At 48.4% G+C, this 14,995-nt stretch overlaps 1 protein-coding gene across 6 annotated transcripts in view; it reads left to right on the top strand.

Annotated features, from left to right (window-relative positions):
• The window catches only part of GPSM1 (G protein signaling modulator 1), an 83,506-nt gene that overhangs the window by 37,012 nt on the left and 31,499 nt on the right, over nt 1–14,995 (top strand). For all 6 annotated transcript variants that reach the window (XM_030001157.2, XM_030001159.2, XM_030001160.2 and 3 more), the window contains one exon: nt 14,576–14,646. In XM_030001157.2, coding sequence (XP_029857017.1) covers nt 14,576–14,646 — 71 coding nt within the window. The remainder of the gene's footprint in view (nt 1–14,575; nt 14,647–14,995) is intronic.

The raw sequence follows: 14,995 nt of genomic DNA, 5'->3' as shown, positions 1-14,995 counted from the left end.
CTTTTGCTAGCACTGAAGGGCCTCGTGAAGGATGTGGTATGGTGTGTGGGGAGGGGAGGTGTTTGCAAGTAGGCAACATGGGAGGAAATATGAATGCCAGATGAGGCTATCGAGTGCCTTTACCAGAAAGGAGACTCTGGTATGTTTGCTCTGTGTTTTCTATAAGCCGTAAGGGCAGGGAAGGATCTGCCCCAAAAAGGGCACAGAATGAGTTAATGGAATTAATCTACATTGGGAATGAAATTCCATGCACCAAGCAGCAAATCAGCTTTTGTCTCTCTTAAAGCTCTGTAGGACCCTTTTAACTGATTTGACTGATAAAGCAAGCTTTCAAAAGGTGACTGGCAGGGATTTTTGGCTGCTCTCTTCTGATTAGCACCCAAGGAACAAGCCTACAGAATGGGCTGAAGGCAGGTTGTGAGCATCACTACGCTGGGTGCTGTCTCACCCCTGGAACACCTGCAGCGATGCCCAACTTGGAAACAAAGGTGTGGCAAGAGTTGGTCACAGCAGACAAAATGGCTTTACTTACCGCACTGGGCCCTGGGTTGTTCTGCCTCTGCTCCCCAGGGAGCAGGAGAGCACAGCTGAGTCCTCGCCACAGCGTGCTGTCAGCCTGCCAGCCTGACGTGTCCCCCCAGCTCGGGGACCGTCTGCCTGTCCTGGAAGTGCCCGCTGCAGACATTTGTGGGTGCCTGGCACGGGGCGCTTCCAGCTGGTTGCTCTGTCACTGTGGACAGACTTATTAATTCACACAGACGAAACTGCATCCCGGGAGGTGCCGACTGATTAAATATGACCTTGTTAGTGCAGACATGTTTTCTCAGGCGGTATGTTCTCTTTCCTGTTGGTAGAACTGACGTAGAGAAGATGATGCTCAGTTGAGGCACGGTGTTCTGGGAGGGAGAAAGGCTGGCTGAGTGTGTTTGCTCTCTGTATTGATCTTGAAGGTGTAGTCTGCTATGTCAGTGCTAAAGCTTTTCCTGAGATGTCAAGCTGTGGGTGAGGGAGCCAGTGTGCCCTGCCGTGCCCCATCAGGAGCTGCAGTGGAGCTGAGCTGTTTCCTCAAGGCCATGTGGGCCACAACGACCGCCTCAGCCTCCTTTTGCACGGCAGGTCCGTCTTTATAACTGCTGGGAAACTTATTAACTAGGGCCTTCTGTTCATTCCTGGCATCTCGTTAGGGGCTTCCTTTTGGCAAATGATTTTGCTCCGAAAGGGGAACAGGAAATTAACCTCGATGTTGCTGCTGCTCCTGGGACGGAGTGAAGCGTGGAGGAAATGAGCTGATGGGGTGCCAGGTCCCTCCGGCTGGGGAGTGGAGGGGTGCAGCGGGAGGGCAGTGCCAAGGACCTTACGGGCATGAGAGCACTGCATGCTGAGACACATTTGACTGGATGTGTGAGCATATTGTGTGGAAGAGCTGCAGCAGAAGGGGTCGGGCCAGATTTATCTGGGAGAGGGGCTCTGCAGCTCTGACCGTGTTGCATAAGCAGCAGTGCACAGCCTTTTCTTAGCTGAAAATAATTGAAAAAACAGAGCAAGGGTGTCTCTGCTCTCATAACACACTCCTCATTGAATCTGGGCTTGAATGCAACCTGCTATGGACTGGTCTGGTGTCCTGCTGCAGGCAGGACAGTGTACCCTGGGGGGTAGGGAGGGTCCTGGTCTGAGCAGAGCCCTTCTTGGGGAGAGCTGAGCCTAACGTGTGGCAGTGTCCCCTACATGGGTGGTGACACAGCCTCACTGCCTCCCTGGCACAGCCCCACTGACCGCATCTCACAGCATGAGACTCAGAGAGCGTGCAGCACTGAAGGGTTGGGATTTTTGCTTAAGGCATGTGGCAAGCCTGGACAGTTACTGGGCTTAACTCAGAAGGTGAGGCAGGGCAAGGCAGAGCCAGCATGTGGCCTGTGGGCTGCTCACTGCCCTCCAGTGATCCAGATGTACTTGTGATGTGTTAACATCTGGAGCCAGTAGTGATTTTTCTCTCATCTGACAGAGCCAGAGCCATGCTGGTCTGTGTGTGATTGCTGGAGGGTGGGAAGAGGGGCTGAGCAGCTGTAGTCAGAGGCCGTGTTCGCTGGAGGTTGCACTGACCTCATTAATCTGTGGTGCCGTTGCTCACTTTCCCAAGGCTGGGGCTGTTGTCAACAGAAGGACGAAGTTCCTCCTTCTCTGGAGGAAGACCAGCAAATGACTGGGGCTTGCAGTGCAGGAGAGGGAGGGACCGTAGGGCAGGTTCCCTTGCGGAGTAGGGCTTCCCCAGTCGGCGGGATGTGGGGGGTGCTGCCCCTCATTGGGTCCTGGGAACCTGCTGGGGAGGTAAAAATCAGCTGCCCCTGTGTTTCGTGGGCTGGGGCTGTGCAGCAGCATCTTGCTGGAGGAAGGGAGTGTCAGTGTTGCAGTGCTTAGCCACGTGCATGCTTTTACACATGCATCTCGGGTGGGGAAAGGTGCTGTCCCTGTTGCATAGAGATTTGGGGAGAGAATGGGTCCACAGGACAGCCTGTGGAGAGGAGCCTGGCTCCCTTGATTTCTCCTTAGCTTTTATCCTGGCTTCAGCTCTCTTATTCTGAACTTCAGTGGAGGATGAGAGGCTCTGAGCCCTTGAGAAGAAGGGAGATGTATTTCATGGCTGCCAGGAATTTTGGTACCCTCCTGTGCACCTATTAAATGATTAGAAAAGGATAATTATTTATATTATTAATAGCAGCAATTTACAGCAAGAGGAACATCTGTTTCTGTTAATAGGAAACAGGTGAGAGAGTTGAGATTCAAGTTGACTTCTGAACCAGCCGTGCCTTTTGATGTCAACAAATCTCATGGTGAGGAGAGCTTTCAATTTTTTTCCTTTCAGATTATTTTCCTTGCCTAAGGTTATAAAATGGCTGCATATTCATAAAGATGCTGAAATCATCTGATAAGGCAGGCATGTTATAAAACACATTAATTTTATCAAGCAGGCAGAATAAAGTTTCATAGCAAACTTGAGTTCTGGGAAAATCTGTACTGTTGGCTGAGAAACCATGAGCCAGACCATCAGACTAGGATGTTCTTCGCAGGTTACTTTTGCTTCTAAGTCTTGGGAATTGCCCTCTGCCGGGGACCTGGGGGGCAGAAGGCATGTCTGATGTTTTCCTCTGCTGTTTTGGCTCCTCTTGCTGAGCTCTTTGCGATTTTAATTAATATTCTGAGAGCAATTGGACGTCAGAAGACAAAGCTGGAGGCCAGGGAAGTGGGGCAGCGCTGCAGAAGTCTTGTGAAAGCAACGACCTTGTCAAGAAATGCAAACACAGAGAGCTTAAAGCAACAAACTGAAAGAAGCTAGAGAGTAGCTAAAACATGAAGCAAATAAACAGAGGTTGTGTGTTTCTCCAAACAACCAAAAATGTGGCCCTGAGAAATGGTCTTGCCCTCTTTCACACACCGCAAGTTAAGAACTGAGTACTAGTAGGCTTTCGCCATTGGAGAGAAGTAAGGGAACTTGCTGTGGCTATAAGGGAGTTGTTTTGTAGGGGTGAAGGCATCCATCAACAAGAAGCAGTGCTGCCTGGTGCTGGGAGATGTCCCAGGGTGCAAACAGCCAGCGCAGCCCTCGGCACTGCTGCTGGATATGGAGCGGGATCGCTGGCTGCCTGGGCCACCCTTGCAGGCTGCCCTTTTCCAGATCAGTTGGTTTGGGCTGAGGTTTCAGCATCTGCTCAGCAAGGAGTTGGCCGTGCCTAGTCCTCTGCAGGTAGCAGTGAATCAGGAGCACTGAGCTGAGCCCTTCCTGCACCAAGCCTGGTGGCAGCGCCTGCCTGGGCTGTCTCTGGGTGGGTAACTCAGGCCTCTGGTGCACTAAACAGAGTGCTGCCTTGCAGCATTCCCCTCTTCAATTCCCCCTTGCCGGCTCTCCCCTACAGAGGCTGGCAGTGGCCAGGGCAGCCTGCCAGCTGGGAGGGGAGCACAGAGAAGGGGCTCGCCCACCACCAAAGGGGTGGAGGTGCCGGACAGAAGGCAGAGAGCAGCCTGGGCCAGTCTCAGTGCCTCTCCAAAGCGAAAACTGACTCTGGGGTGCTTTGCTTTTGCTCTCATCAGCATGTCAGCCCCAGTTGTCATCTCTGATGGCTGCGGTAGTGTTAGGAGACACTGAGCAACACCTCCCCTGGCAAGCTGGGTGTAGGTGGGGAGCAATGCAGGTGTTCCAGAAGGCATTGGCATGTAGATGCTTTCAGAGCAATGTAAGCTGGTTGCTGGCATGGTTTCTGTGCTGTTTGCAGTACGCAGACACTGCTGCCCAGCCATGCTCAACAAGCTCTGAGGGCAGGAAAGGACTCGGCCGTGAGCCTGGCTTCCCCTGCTCTCTGCACATCTTCTGCTGAAAAAGGGTAGGCACAAGGCTACTCTGCTTGTTTGGTGGTCAGGAGCTTCCATGCTGGGAACTGCTCATCCCTGCGTGAGAGGCAGCCACGTTTCAGGTATTCTTAAGTGGTGAAGTGGGCAGCTGAGCCTGGGCAGGCATGAAATCCCACTCCTTCCTGAGCAGTGATCAGTTCTGTGTGGCTTTGAATGTGGGTCTTTGCATCCTCAGTGCAGTTTTGAGCTTGCCTTCTTCACAGGAATCTTTGAACCCTTGGATCAATTAGACAGGGATAGAAGAAATCTGCTTTTATGTTTCCCAGCCTGTTTGTTTTTGTTTGCTTGCTTGCTTTAAATATCTTTGAAGTATCTAAGAAGTGTTTAGGGCTGCCGAAATATGCTAGATTGACCAGCCTTCTATTGACACAAAGCAGGGAGGCGGCAGTGCTGCTAACCCATGGAGCCTGTGCCTTGGGCAGGGATGCTGCCCAGGGATAGGGATGTTCCTTTTCCATGGTTCACTCAACCCTCCTGCGAAGGACTGTGCTGGGTGACACCTGAGAGACGTGGCCATCTGAGACCAGCATCTTTCTGACAGTGGGACAGCCCTGCTTGCTGTGGCTGTGATTTCAGTGTCTAGGTAGCGTTTGCCTTCCACTCGGCAGATGAGTACAGGGGTCACATCACTAACGGCTTCAGCATGGAACCTGCCCTGTTCTTTACTAGTCAGACTGAGTAAGCATAGTAATTGAAATTGCTTAATATTAAGTATCCTCAACTATATTTGATTTTTCCCAAGAGGTGATGGGCTGCAGCTCAGCCTTTTTTCATTCTGAAAATGAAAGCCTGAGGCCGTGCTGGTTGATTGTACCTGCTTATGCAGGGTTTTGATGGATGAGGCTGTTGACTGAAGCAGAGTAGCTTTTGGCCAAGTGGAAGGCAGAGTGCAAGGTGGTCTGGTTGCTTTATTGCACGCTAACAGATGCTCAGTGGAACCTTAGCTTCTGAGCTCAGAGGAGTGCTAGCGCGAGTGTTCCCACATGCCTCCCAGTAAGGCACCTGCAGGAAGGTGTCCAAAAAGACCTGAGTCTGTGGTGGTCCTTGCTGTGATGCTTAAGGGAGCAGGGCAGCAAGGACAGCAGTGCTGCTTGCATGGGGGGCTTCTTGGGTGAAGATTTAGGACTTCTAAAGGATGCCTCTTCATTATCTTTATAATGATTTTTTTCTAAACCTGAGTAACTTCTGCTGTTACAGCTGTTAAATCATTCCAGCAGCACTGATGGGGGGGATGAACCTCTGAGTCATTTGGATTTAAACCGAGTAATTTAGCACTCAGTTCAGACTGCACCAGTATTGGCTTTATGAAGTTTTAAAATACTCTTCTCAAAGCGTTAAGAAGTATTTAATGTTCTTTCATCTTGCTCTGTACGCGAGCCTCCTTCCCAGCATCAATGTAAAGTACAGCAAGACTTTCAGCTCACAGCAGAGGAAATGCTCCAGGACTGGAGGAGAAGATATCGTGCTAATGAAACTCAGGTGCTTGTTTTATCTTGATGCCAGGGGAAATTGCAAGTGCTGGAAAGGAGGATGAGGAAGAGGCCAGTTCTTGAAGCCTGTGGTAGAGAAGGTACAACGTGGCTTTTGGCAAAGCCATCTATTAAGTCAAGGGCTTTCTTGTTGTGGGGAGAGCTAACTTTCTGGAAATTGTTGGCTCCTTACACAAACTCCTGCTCTGAGCTGGGAAGCCTGAAGTTCCCTTTGGCTGCTGTTCCAGGCTCCTGCAGCCATCCCAGCTCTGGTGTGTGCTGTCTGGTTCCCGAATGCACTTTCCACAGAGAGTTTCCTTTGGTAGCCAACGTGTAGGAAATGCCTATGGATATGATGATCTCCTGTCTAACAGTACGGTGTTACTGTTAGGGACAAGGTGCCTCTGCTTACTGGTTTTTCTTGCAGCACAGAGCAAGAAAGGGACCAAGAAGAAGCGAGTTCTCTCTCTCACCCAGCTAAAATTACTTTTTAATCTTTTAACGGTTTTGGATGGATGACCATGGTCTGCTTTGGCACTTCACTGAGCAAGGCAAGGCCAGAACCTCAGCATGAGTCACCATTATCTCTTGACTGACCTCAGGAACCATACTCCTTCACTCAGCAGCAAGGCTGGCCCCTAGCCTGGCAGGGGCAAGCACTCAGACAACAGACCAACAGACCTTTGCTTAGCAAAGAGACCTGGCAGCTTGTAGAGGCAGAGCTCATGAATTCAAAGTCCAATGTGGCCAGCCATGTCCCAGTAGCTGGAAAGTGCCTGGCTGCTGCAAGCTGCTGACTGTTTCACAACAGCATCCAGGAGGAGGGATCAAGTACATTGCCCTTCTTTTTAGAGGATTTTACTGTGAGAGTTTGATCGCTGCAAGGCTCTGACATGTGTGTTGCTCTTTCCCTTGCCCTCCCTGAGTCAGTGTTTAGGACTCAGCTGCTGTAATTGGACTTGTCTAGCTGCTGGAGATGTTGCCTGTGTTAATCACTGTGTGTCACTTTGTAGCTCAAACCGAGTTTCTTTTTGATCTTGTTCAACACAAGCTGATAATGGAAGATGGGAGGTCATAAGGCTCTGCTATATACTGGCAGAGAAAATCCTGTGCTTAGAAGAAAGCCAGGTGTTCCTGCCAAGCCTTTCATGGCTGTTCTTAAATTAGCCCTGAGGTTATGTGCCTCCTCCCAGCCTGCTCCACCCGGTTCAGTTTATCTCCCAGAAAATACTCCTGTCCCCACAACTGTTAACCTCCCCCAGGCAATGGTCTGCTTAATAGATTATGGTTATGTAGGCCTTCGCTAACATTGCTCCAAGCTTCCATAAGCTCCAAGGCTTATATTTGACTGTCTGTTAGGTGTTGCATGACTGGGTGCTCTGCCTTTTCTAGATCCTGCAAATACACACCAAAATACTTCATAGTTTCGCCTGAATTGCCAGCACTTTATTTGCAAATAAGCCTTATTCCAGCCTTGCTCAGTTAGAGAAAAGCTAATGCTCGTTGCATGTATGGGGGAAAACTGGAATCAAAGATGTGCCCAACAATCATGGCAATTAGTAATAGTTTGTAAGGCTACAAGGTGTAAGATCACCTTGAGCTCAAAGACTGCAGCTTTCCTGAGCTACGTTGGTTTTGCCCCCGCTGGGGGAATAACTCCCTTGTGCCATCTCTTATCTCCAAGGAGGACTTTTGCTCCAAGCCTTACCTCTTCTATGTGAATGTGAAGGTTATTCTGGCATGTGGTCCAGAGTGTCTCCTTATTGCCTCTTCCCATCTCAGAAGCCTCTGTGCTAGCTGCTCACCCTGAATGCAGTCAGCCAAATGTTGAGGGGCTCCTGGGTGCCATGTAGATGTGCAATAATGCTGTTATTTTCAGCCAGTTGTTCAGCTGTCAGACTGGATTCTGGAGGATGCAAAACTCGTGTGACACATACGCAAAGCATTTTCTGCCAAATCAGGCAGATGAGCATCTTGATTCAAAAGTAACTTCTCTTCATTACCGCATGTTGTATACACTTTTTTTTAAAGGAACAGTTTTGCCACTGAGAAAAAAACCTGCAAAATTGTTATTCTGGAGAAGGTTTTTGTAGTGCTCAGGATCTGTCTGGAAGGTTGATATTTGCTCAGCTGTGTGCTGTCTGTGTGCCAATGAATACAGCATATCAGAGCAAACATGCTGAAGCCTGATCTTCCCAGCAGAAGAGTTTCATTCCTGTCCTTTTGGCTCCCAGCTCTGACAATGGAGAGCTGAGGATGGAGGGCTTTGCATTGGGACCAAAGTGTTCCTGAGGAAGTCTGATGTGACACCACATTGAAAACAACCTTCCCACAGCTTTCCCTGGCCCTTAGCTATGGCTTGACTTTATTACTTTCACATGTACTGTCCTTTCTGTTTTGAGCCATACCTGCTCTTGGCTTTTGTCTAGACCGGGCAGCCAGAAAAGCCCTCAAATAACTGATAGGGAGAAAAACGTTGTTTTGCCCATCTAACTGTATCATTGGACACAGAAGGGGCCAGAGCTGTCAGGATTCCCCTGGTCCTTTCCTGTCTAAAGGATTGGGGGGTAAGCAGATGGTCCTTCCCATGGATCGACACACAACAGCTTGGTGCCAGTGTTTTATGGTGTAGTCATCATAAATAACTGATATTATTTCCTTTCTCTATTTAGAGAAAAGTATTGTTCTATCCCAGTAACAACTGGGAAAACAAATGCCAGCATTTATCATGCAAGTGCTGGCAATAATAGAGGTCAAGTGGATTTATAGTGCCAGAACCCATTATGTGTTTGAAGACTAATTAAAGCCTTAAATGAGATGCTTGTCCTACCGGAGGCTGCTTTTTTTTTTTTCTCCTTTCTTTTCTTGCTGCTGTGCTTGCCTTTTTTTTTTTTTTTTTTTTTTTTTCCTCCCTCTGCTCTTTGAAGAGCTTGCTGTAATAATGGAGCATTAGCTTGACAGAGCTTTCCTGATTAGATGTCAGTAGCGTATGATTTGAGATGCTCTGTGAGCATTCAGATTGCTGGACTGTATCTCCACTGTCACTTCTGAGCTTGGTAGGGTTTACAGACCAGTCTTCCACCCCAAACAACTGGCTGGCTGGTCTAATTTAATCATATTGAACAATATTGTAGAGTTGTCTGCTAAAATCAAGGTTCTGAAATGCTGGGGTCTGTACAAATGTGGGGAGGCAATGTCCTGGACTGGAAGAACTCACCCAAAAGACAAGTCAGTATCTCAATTAATACAGGTACAGAGAGAAATGACCTTTTCATGAAAATACAGCAAGTGCTTATGCCAAGATTTGTCGTGTTCTTTGGGGTGCAAAGCTTGTGTTCTGTGGGATAACTGCTGCCGCTGAGCTGTGCGTGCTGCTCAGCTGGGAGCGCTGGTGGCGGGGGGGGTTGGGTGACGTTGGCTGTACAACCTTTTCCTGTTGGTCTTCTGTGGAGTCCACTGTCAGGTTTAATTCTGCTTCCTCTGGTACAGCTACCCTGGAGGGATACAGCGTGTTCCTGGCCTGCAAATAGAACTGTCGCTCGATCTGCATCGGAGGGGGGGGGGGGTTTGCTTCGTCTCTAACAGGGATGGAGTAGGCAGCTCTCCAAGCTGCTGGAGATGGGGGAGAGCCTAGGAGTTATCAAAGCACATGTCAACTTGATGAGAGCTCCTGGCAGGGCTCCCTGAGTCGCTGCTACACATGTTCTGCTCGATCTTGTCAACTCTGAAATCTCAGGAGCGCCAGTCGGATATGGAGACTGTCCATAGAGGAACAAAACTCTGCCCACACTGTCTACCCAGCCTTGCCCTACTGCAGATTTACATGGGGTGACCCCATCACCATCCTAAGATAAAACACTTCCTTGTGTTTTCAGTGGCTACAGCTCACTTTGTAGCAACGTATTGCTAGAGAATTTTTGTTACATGAGCATTTCTCGTCTAATTGCACCCTGAAATCTGAGCACTTGCCTGTTCAAGGGCCTCCCCATGGCACAGGAAGAGAGTCCTTCCGTCTGGAGACCGTACTGATCCTGTCCTCCTGGGCAGTATGGAGCTGGTGAACAGATACCAAAGGGATAGGAGAAGAATGGGGGGAAAGATGCTGTGCTTGCTGCGTGCACCATGTTAGCACTGGTGTTTAGCCTCTCTATCAGACATGCAGAGGCCAGTGTTGCTCTATGCTGATCAGCTTAAAAAGCCCAAGGAAGGTCGGGAGCATGCACTACCAAACTTCTGGCTGTGAAGAAGAGACTGTAGATAAAGGTTCCTGCATCCATGTCATCACAGGTAGCACGAGGATGTGCAGAGGGGCCATCCCCATCTCTGCAGGGTGGAGATGCAAGACAGAGAAAAAAATGGGTATCTGATGTGGATATGTTGGGTTAGTGCCCCGAAGACAGAAGAACAGGGAGTATTTGTGAGATGGGGGGATGTGAGGGAGCTATAGGAAGAAAGGATGTCTCATATGCATGCAGGCAAGAACACAAGCATCTCCCTCTTCTCTGTTGCAGTAAAATTCCCCTCACCGGAGTCCATTGCTCTCTTCCAGGGAGAGAGGTGACTTGCTTCATCGAGTCTTAAAATACAGGAATGTGAAAACCGTTAAACTCGCCTCAGGAACCAAATTGCAAAAGCAAAAAGTTAACCCCCCCCCCCCCCCCCCCGGCAAAAAAAAAAACAACCAAAGCCCAAACAAAAACCAAAACTCCTTGGTTCATGGTGGCGTTGAGATCATGGGCAGGGGGGGAAGAGATTTTTGAAAAAAAATATTTAAAAAAGAAACAACAACCCCGAGCCTGAGCACTGAAAAGAACAACATCCGAGGAGCTCCAGGAAAGCAAGGCATGAATACAGCTAGTCAGTAGCATTGCTCAGCTGATGTTCACAAGAAGGTTTCAACTTGCTCTATTAGAGACCTCAGTAAACCTTAAAGACAGAGAGAGCATTTAGAAATGCCCCTGAGGTTTTCCGTTACTCTGCAGTAGGCTTGGTAAACATGCCAATAAATACTGGAGAGAGAGGAAAAAACCTTCCAGAGCAACAGACCCATGTTTTCAGCTGGTCAGTCTTTTGCATCCACGGCTGCTGCTGCTGCTGTTGATCGGCACTGGGGAGAAAGAGGCAGAGTTGAACTTTCGCTGAGTATTAGGTGGTGCTGCAGGTATTTCTGGGAAAAATAACTTGGAGGAGGCTGAAAGTTACATCTGGAGCCATCTGAGGAAATGTCCTGGTCAGAGACGGAAAGTTAATGGGACTCCTTCTGTCGTGGGGTGCCTGTGAGTATGGAAATCTCTCTGCTCTCCTGGAAGATGAGTATGCTGCAGGCTACTGAGCCTGTCTGCTGTGGAGTAAAAGGGAGAAACTCCCAGATGTGTGGTGGGAATTGCTGCCTGTGTTGATGCAGTTTATGATAGCCCAGACTGATAGGTAGTATCTTAATTCTGCTAGCTGCTTGTTTTAATGGCACTGCTTGCTCCACCTGCGGGATAGCTTGTAGTGCGTGGGGATGGCAGAACCATGGGCTTTTGTGAGGCCAGCATTTGACCCCGGTGCTGGTTGCGTTTTCTTCTGGAAGAAACTAGCTGAGTTGGATGGCTCTGAAGTTGAGTTTTTAACTCCTGACTTCTTCTCTTGGCTCAACTGAATGTGAAATCCACATAGTAATAGAGGAACACCAGCATCAAAACAACTGAAAAAGACAAATTGTTCTGCGTGCCCTAATTGCTGAGGTAGTCTCAGCTGACTACGTATATTAAATTAACAAAGGGGAAGGCAGGTTTTCTCAGGTCAGAGATTAATGGTTTCTGGCCAGCAGTTTAATGCTATTGCAAATGTACAAAAGCACCTGAGGATGGAGGTGTATAATTAACGACTCTTTAGACTGTTGGAAATGATGTGTGTTTATCTAATCAGACACACTTTCCTTCTTTCTTGCTTTCCTGGAAGTGGCCGTTAAAAGCTGCTGTGACGCACGCTCACTTCCAGATGCTGGCCTCGCCTCTCGGGCATTGCTTTGAAACCCAAACATACCATCTGATTAAGTGTTTGTAGGTGGCTTTTATTCCAGACCCACCTCACTGCTCCACAAATAAGACTATAGGTTATTCTGAGGGAAGCCGAGAGCCGTGAGCAATGTCCAGAATGTCATTGTGCATAACCGGGAGCCACTGGGCACAACCCGCCGCTGCCTTCCCCTCGCTGATCTCCTGCCTGACCGATGTGGCAACAGCCAAAAGCCCTTTGCTCGTCTGGCAGCGTGGGAGGAGACCTGGGGCCAGCAGCAGCCTCCCTGCTCCTGCACAGCCATCTCCTCCGTGCTGATACCCACAGGTTGCTGGTGGGAGCGTGGTGGAGCGATGGGAGCTGGGTGTGGGGTGTCTTGTATCTCCCACTGAGGTGGTACAGGACCTCAGCTTTGTTTAAGAGCTCTGGGTCCTCTCAGCTGAAAGCTGGTATCACTGACACTCTGGGGGAGTGGAAGCTTTGGCGGCATTTAGCACGTGGAAGGGATGTCCTGTATGGAGTGAACCGGTGCCTCTGGCAGGGCGGTGGGTTGTGCCTACCACTGAGAGTGGTGCAGCTTTCTCCATTTTATGGTGGTAGAGGGCTTGGGCTTGATGGCTTCAGCTGTCTTTGTGGCCGAGTGCACATCCAGCCTGTGATGATAGATGTGCTCGGCTACCAGAAAACCATATCGTTTCATTGGTATCCAACAGCACAAGCCTTTCATAACCTGCTTGCAGGAGGTGCTTAAGATACGTTACTGAACATAAGATACCTTAGATAAGATATGTTAGTAAACATGAGCAAAGAATGAAATAAAAATGGTAAAATTAAGAGTAAAAACCCTCGCCAGCGTCAGCAGCAATCACTGACCTTCCGGGATCAAATCCTGTTGTTACTGAGCTGCTGCCAAGTGAGCAACTGGCTTTGCAGTGCAGAAAGGGGTAGAGTTTGGTAGAAAAGATGACTGCTTATCGTTACCTGTTTTCCTCGCTCTCTGCGTATTTACATCAGTATCTGTTCTGCACCTAATCACCAAGCCTGATGTCAGTCCCTTCTGAACTTACAGCCTAGTAATGAGGTCATCTTAAAATGAAGCTGGTGCTAGTGTGCTTTTTGGAGTAGAGAGACAGAAACATGCAGAAATATTTTGCTGATTTGAGCCTTTATGGCTGCAAGAAGTAAATCACTTTAGGGTAGCGAGGGGCAGTGAAATTAACTTTAGGTCATTTATAACTAAGAAGTGATGTATGTGCATGACCCTTAGCAAAGTCCTAGCTGATCTGAGCTTGTCTTATATCTCATGAATCTGAGCAAGGTTGAACTTTTCCAAGTAGCAGTGTCTCTGGAGTTGGTGCGGTTTAGATACAACTGTGGTCGCATTTGGAGCCCTGGCTGAGCTGGATGTGTGTTAGTGTGGGAATCCCTGCTACCTGGTGGCTTTTTCCATTTAATCACCATGTTCTGCTTGTAGTCAGTCTTGAATTGGTTATGAATTTTGTGCCTTCTCTCTCATTAAGTTTGTCCAGTGAGCAGCTCAGTGGCTGGCACCCTGGGTTCGAACGGGGTCCATGGGGACTACTGTAACATAAGCAACGGTGCTGTTAAGTGGTGGTGGGAAACTGGGGAATCTTTAGCTTTAGTAAGTTTGCTGTTGCAGGAACCACACAAAGCTCAGTGGTTTCCGTTCTCAGGGCTCAGCATGGGGATGGGTTTCAATTCACATGCATTCATTCACCCTCCCCCAGGATTTCCCCTGAAGCTTGGAAGTTGTCATGGGACCTTGAGTCCAAAGCTTTCATTTCTGCCCTGTTTGGTGGTGTTGGGATGGGATGTCATGTGGTGCTCAGCTAAACTGAACCTTCAGGAAAGATCAGGGAAGGGGAGCAGGAGGGTGAAAGGGCTGAAGTTTTCCCAGATGTGGTGAAGGCATCCCAAGGCCATTTTGTAAATCCTGGCTGTGTGAGCAAGGCATTAGCAGCTGGGAGCAGGTTGGAGGGAGATGTGGAGGTAAAGAGAGTTTGGAAAGCAGGAGCTGGAGCTGAACTGTGCTTCACCCACTCTGTTATTGCTGGAATACTATCTTAAAATGAACTTTATGAAATCGCAAATAAACATGAATGCTGCCAAATTTTGATTTCTCTGTCAGGTTCAGGGCAAGGTTTTGCTCCACTTAAGGCTGGGCCTATAATAGTTAGAAAATATTTGCTCCTTCACTTAGTTTTCTAGTCCTTGTGACTGTAGAGAAAAGCTCAAAGCTGCGTCCCAGATACATTCTTTAAGTTAAAAACATGAAGATAAAGCAACAAATCCACAGATGTATTAAACTATATTTTTGTTATGATTTTTCTCAATGCCAGTCCCATGACTTGTGGTTTAGAGTGACGTTTGTAACTCCTGAATTCCAGAGACCTCAGTTGAGATCAGGGTCATAGTACGACCTGGCTACTTGTTCAATAGCAAAACCTTCATGCAGCCCTAGCTGTTGCTGACTGTGGTGCAATAATGTTTTGAAAAAGACCCAAAACAATAGAGAAAAAAACACGTTTGAATCTCAAGGACGGTACAGCTGCAACATCCCGTCCTTTTGACTTTGTAGTTAACAGGAGCAGGAGGTCTTCCATGGTTTGAATTTTATCTGTGTGACATTAGTGCTGTTGGTGAGTGACACCCTCCTGATGCGAGAGTGCGTTGTTTTGCAGGAGCCAGGCCAAAGAGACTCCAAAGGAACAGCATGGACAGCTTAGACCTCCTGAAGTTCCCTTCTGAAAAGGTAAGCAAAGGTGTCTGGCCTCGAAGATTAAGTATCAGTAGGAACCTGTAATGGCTTGTTGACTGGCTTCATTTGCAGGGAAGTATGCAATTAGCAGATATCATTGGAGTCAATGGGATTAACCAAAGAGGGTTTCTGGAGAGCTTGGAGGAGAGGAACAGCTGGTCTAACTAAAAAGGCACTTAACAACTGAAAGCTGAAAAAGCCACTTCTATGCTTTTTTGAAAAAACAGCCCTTTATTGAGAGGATAATCGTGAGCATTTTAGCCCTTTTAGTGGCTGGTGGCAAATCTCAGTGCCTTATTAGCCCTGCGGAGAGCTGCATTCAGCACAAGCAGGGAAGGAGAGG

This window comes from Aquila chrysaetos, chromosome 24 (assembly GCF_900496995.4).
Source record: "Aquila chrysaetos chrysaetos chromosome 24, bAquChr1.4, whole genome shotgun sequence".
NCBI classification, from domain to species: Eukaryota; Metazoa; Chordata; class Aves; order Accipitriformes; family Accipitridae; genus Aquila; species Aquila chrysaetos.
This window is presented reverse-complemented; position numbering and strand designations above follow the sequence as displayed.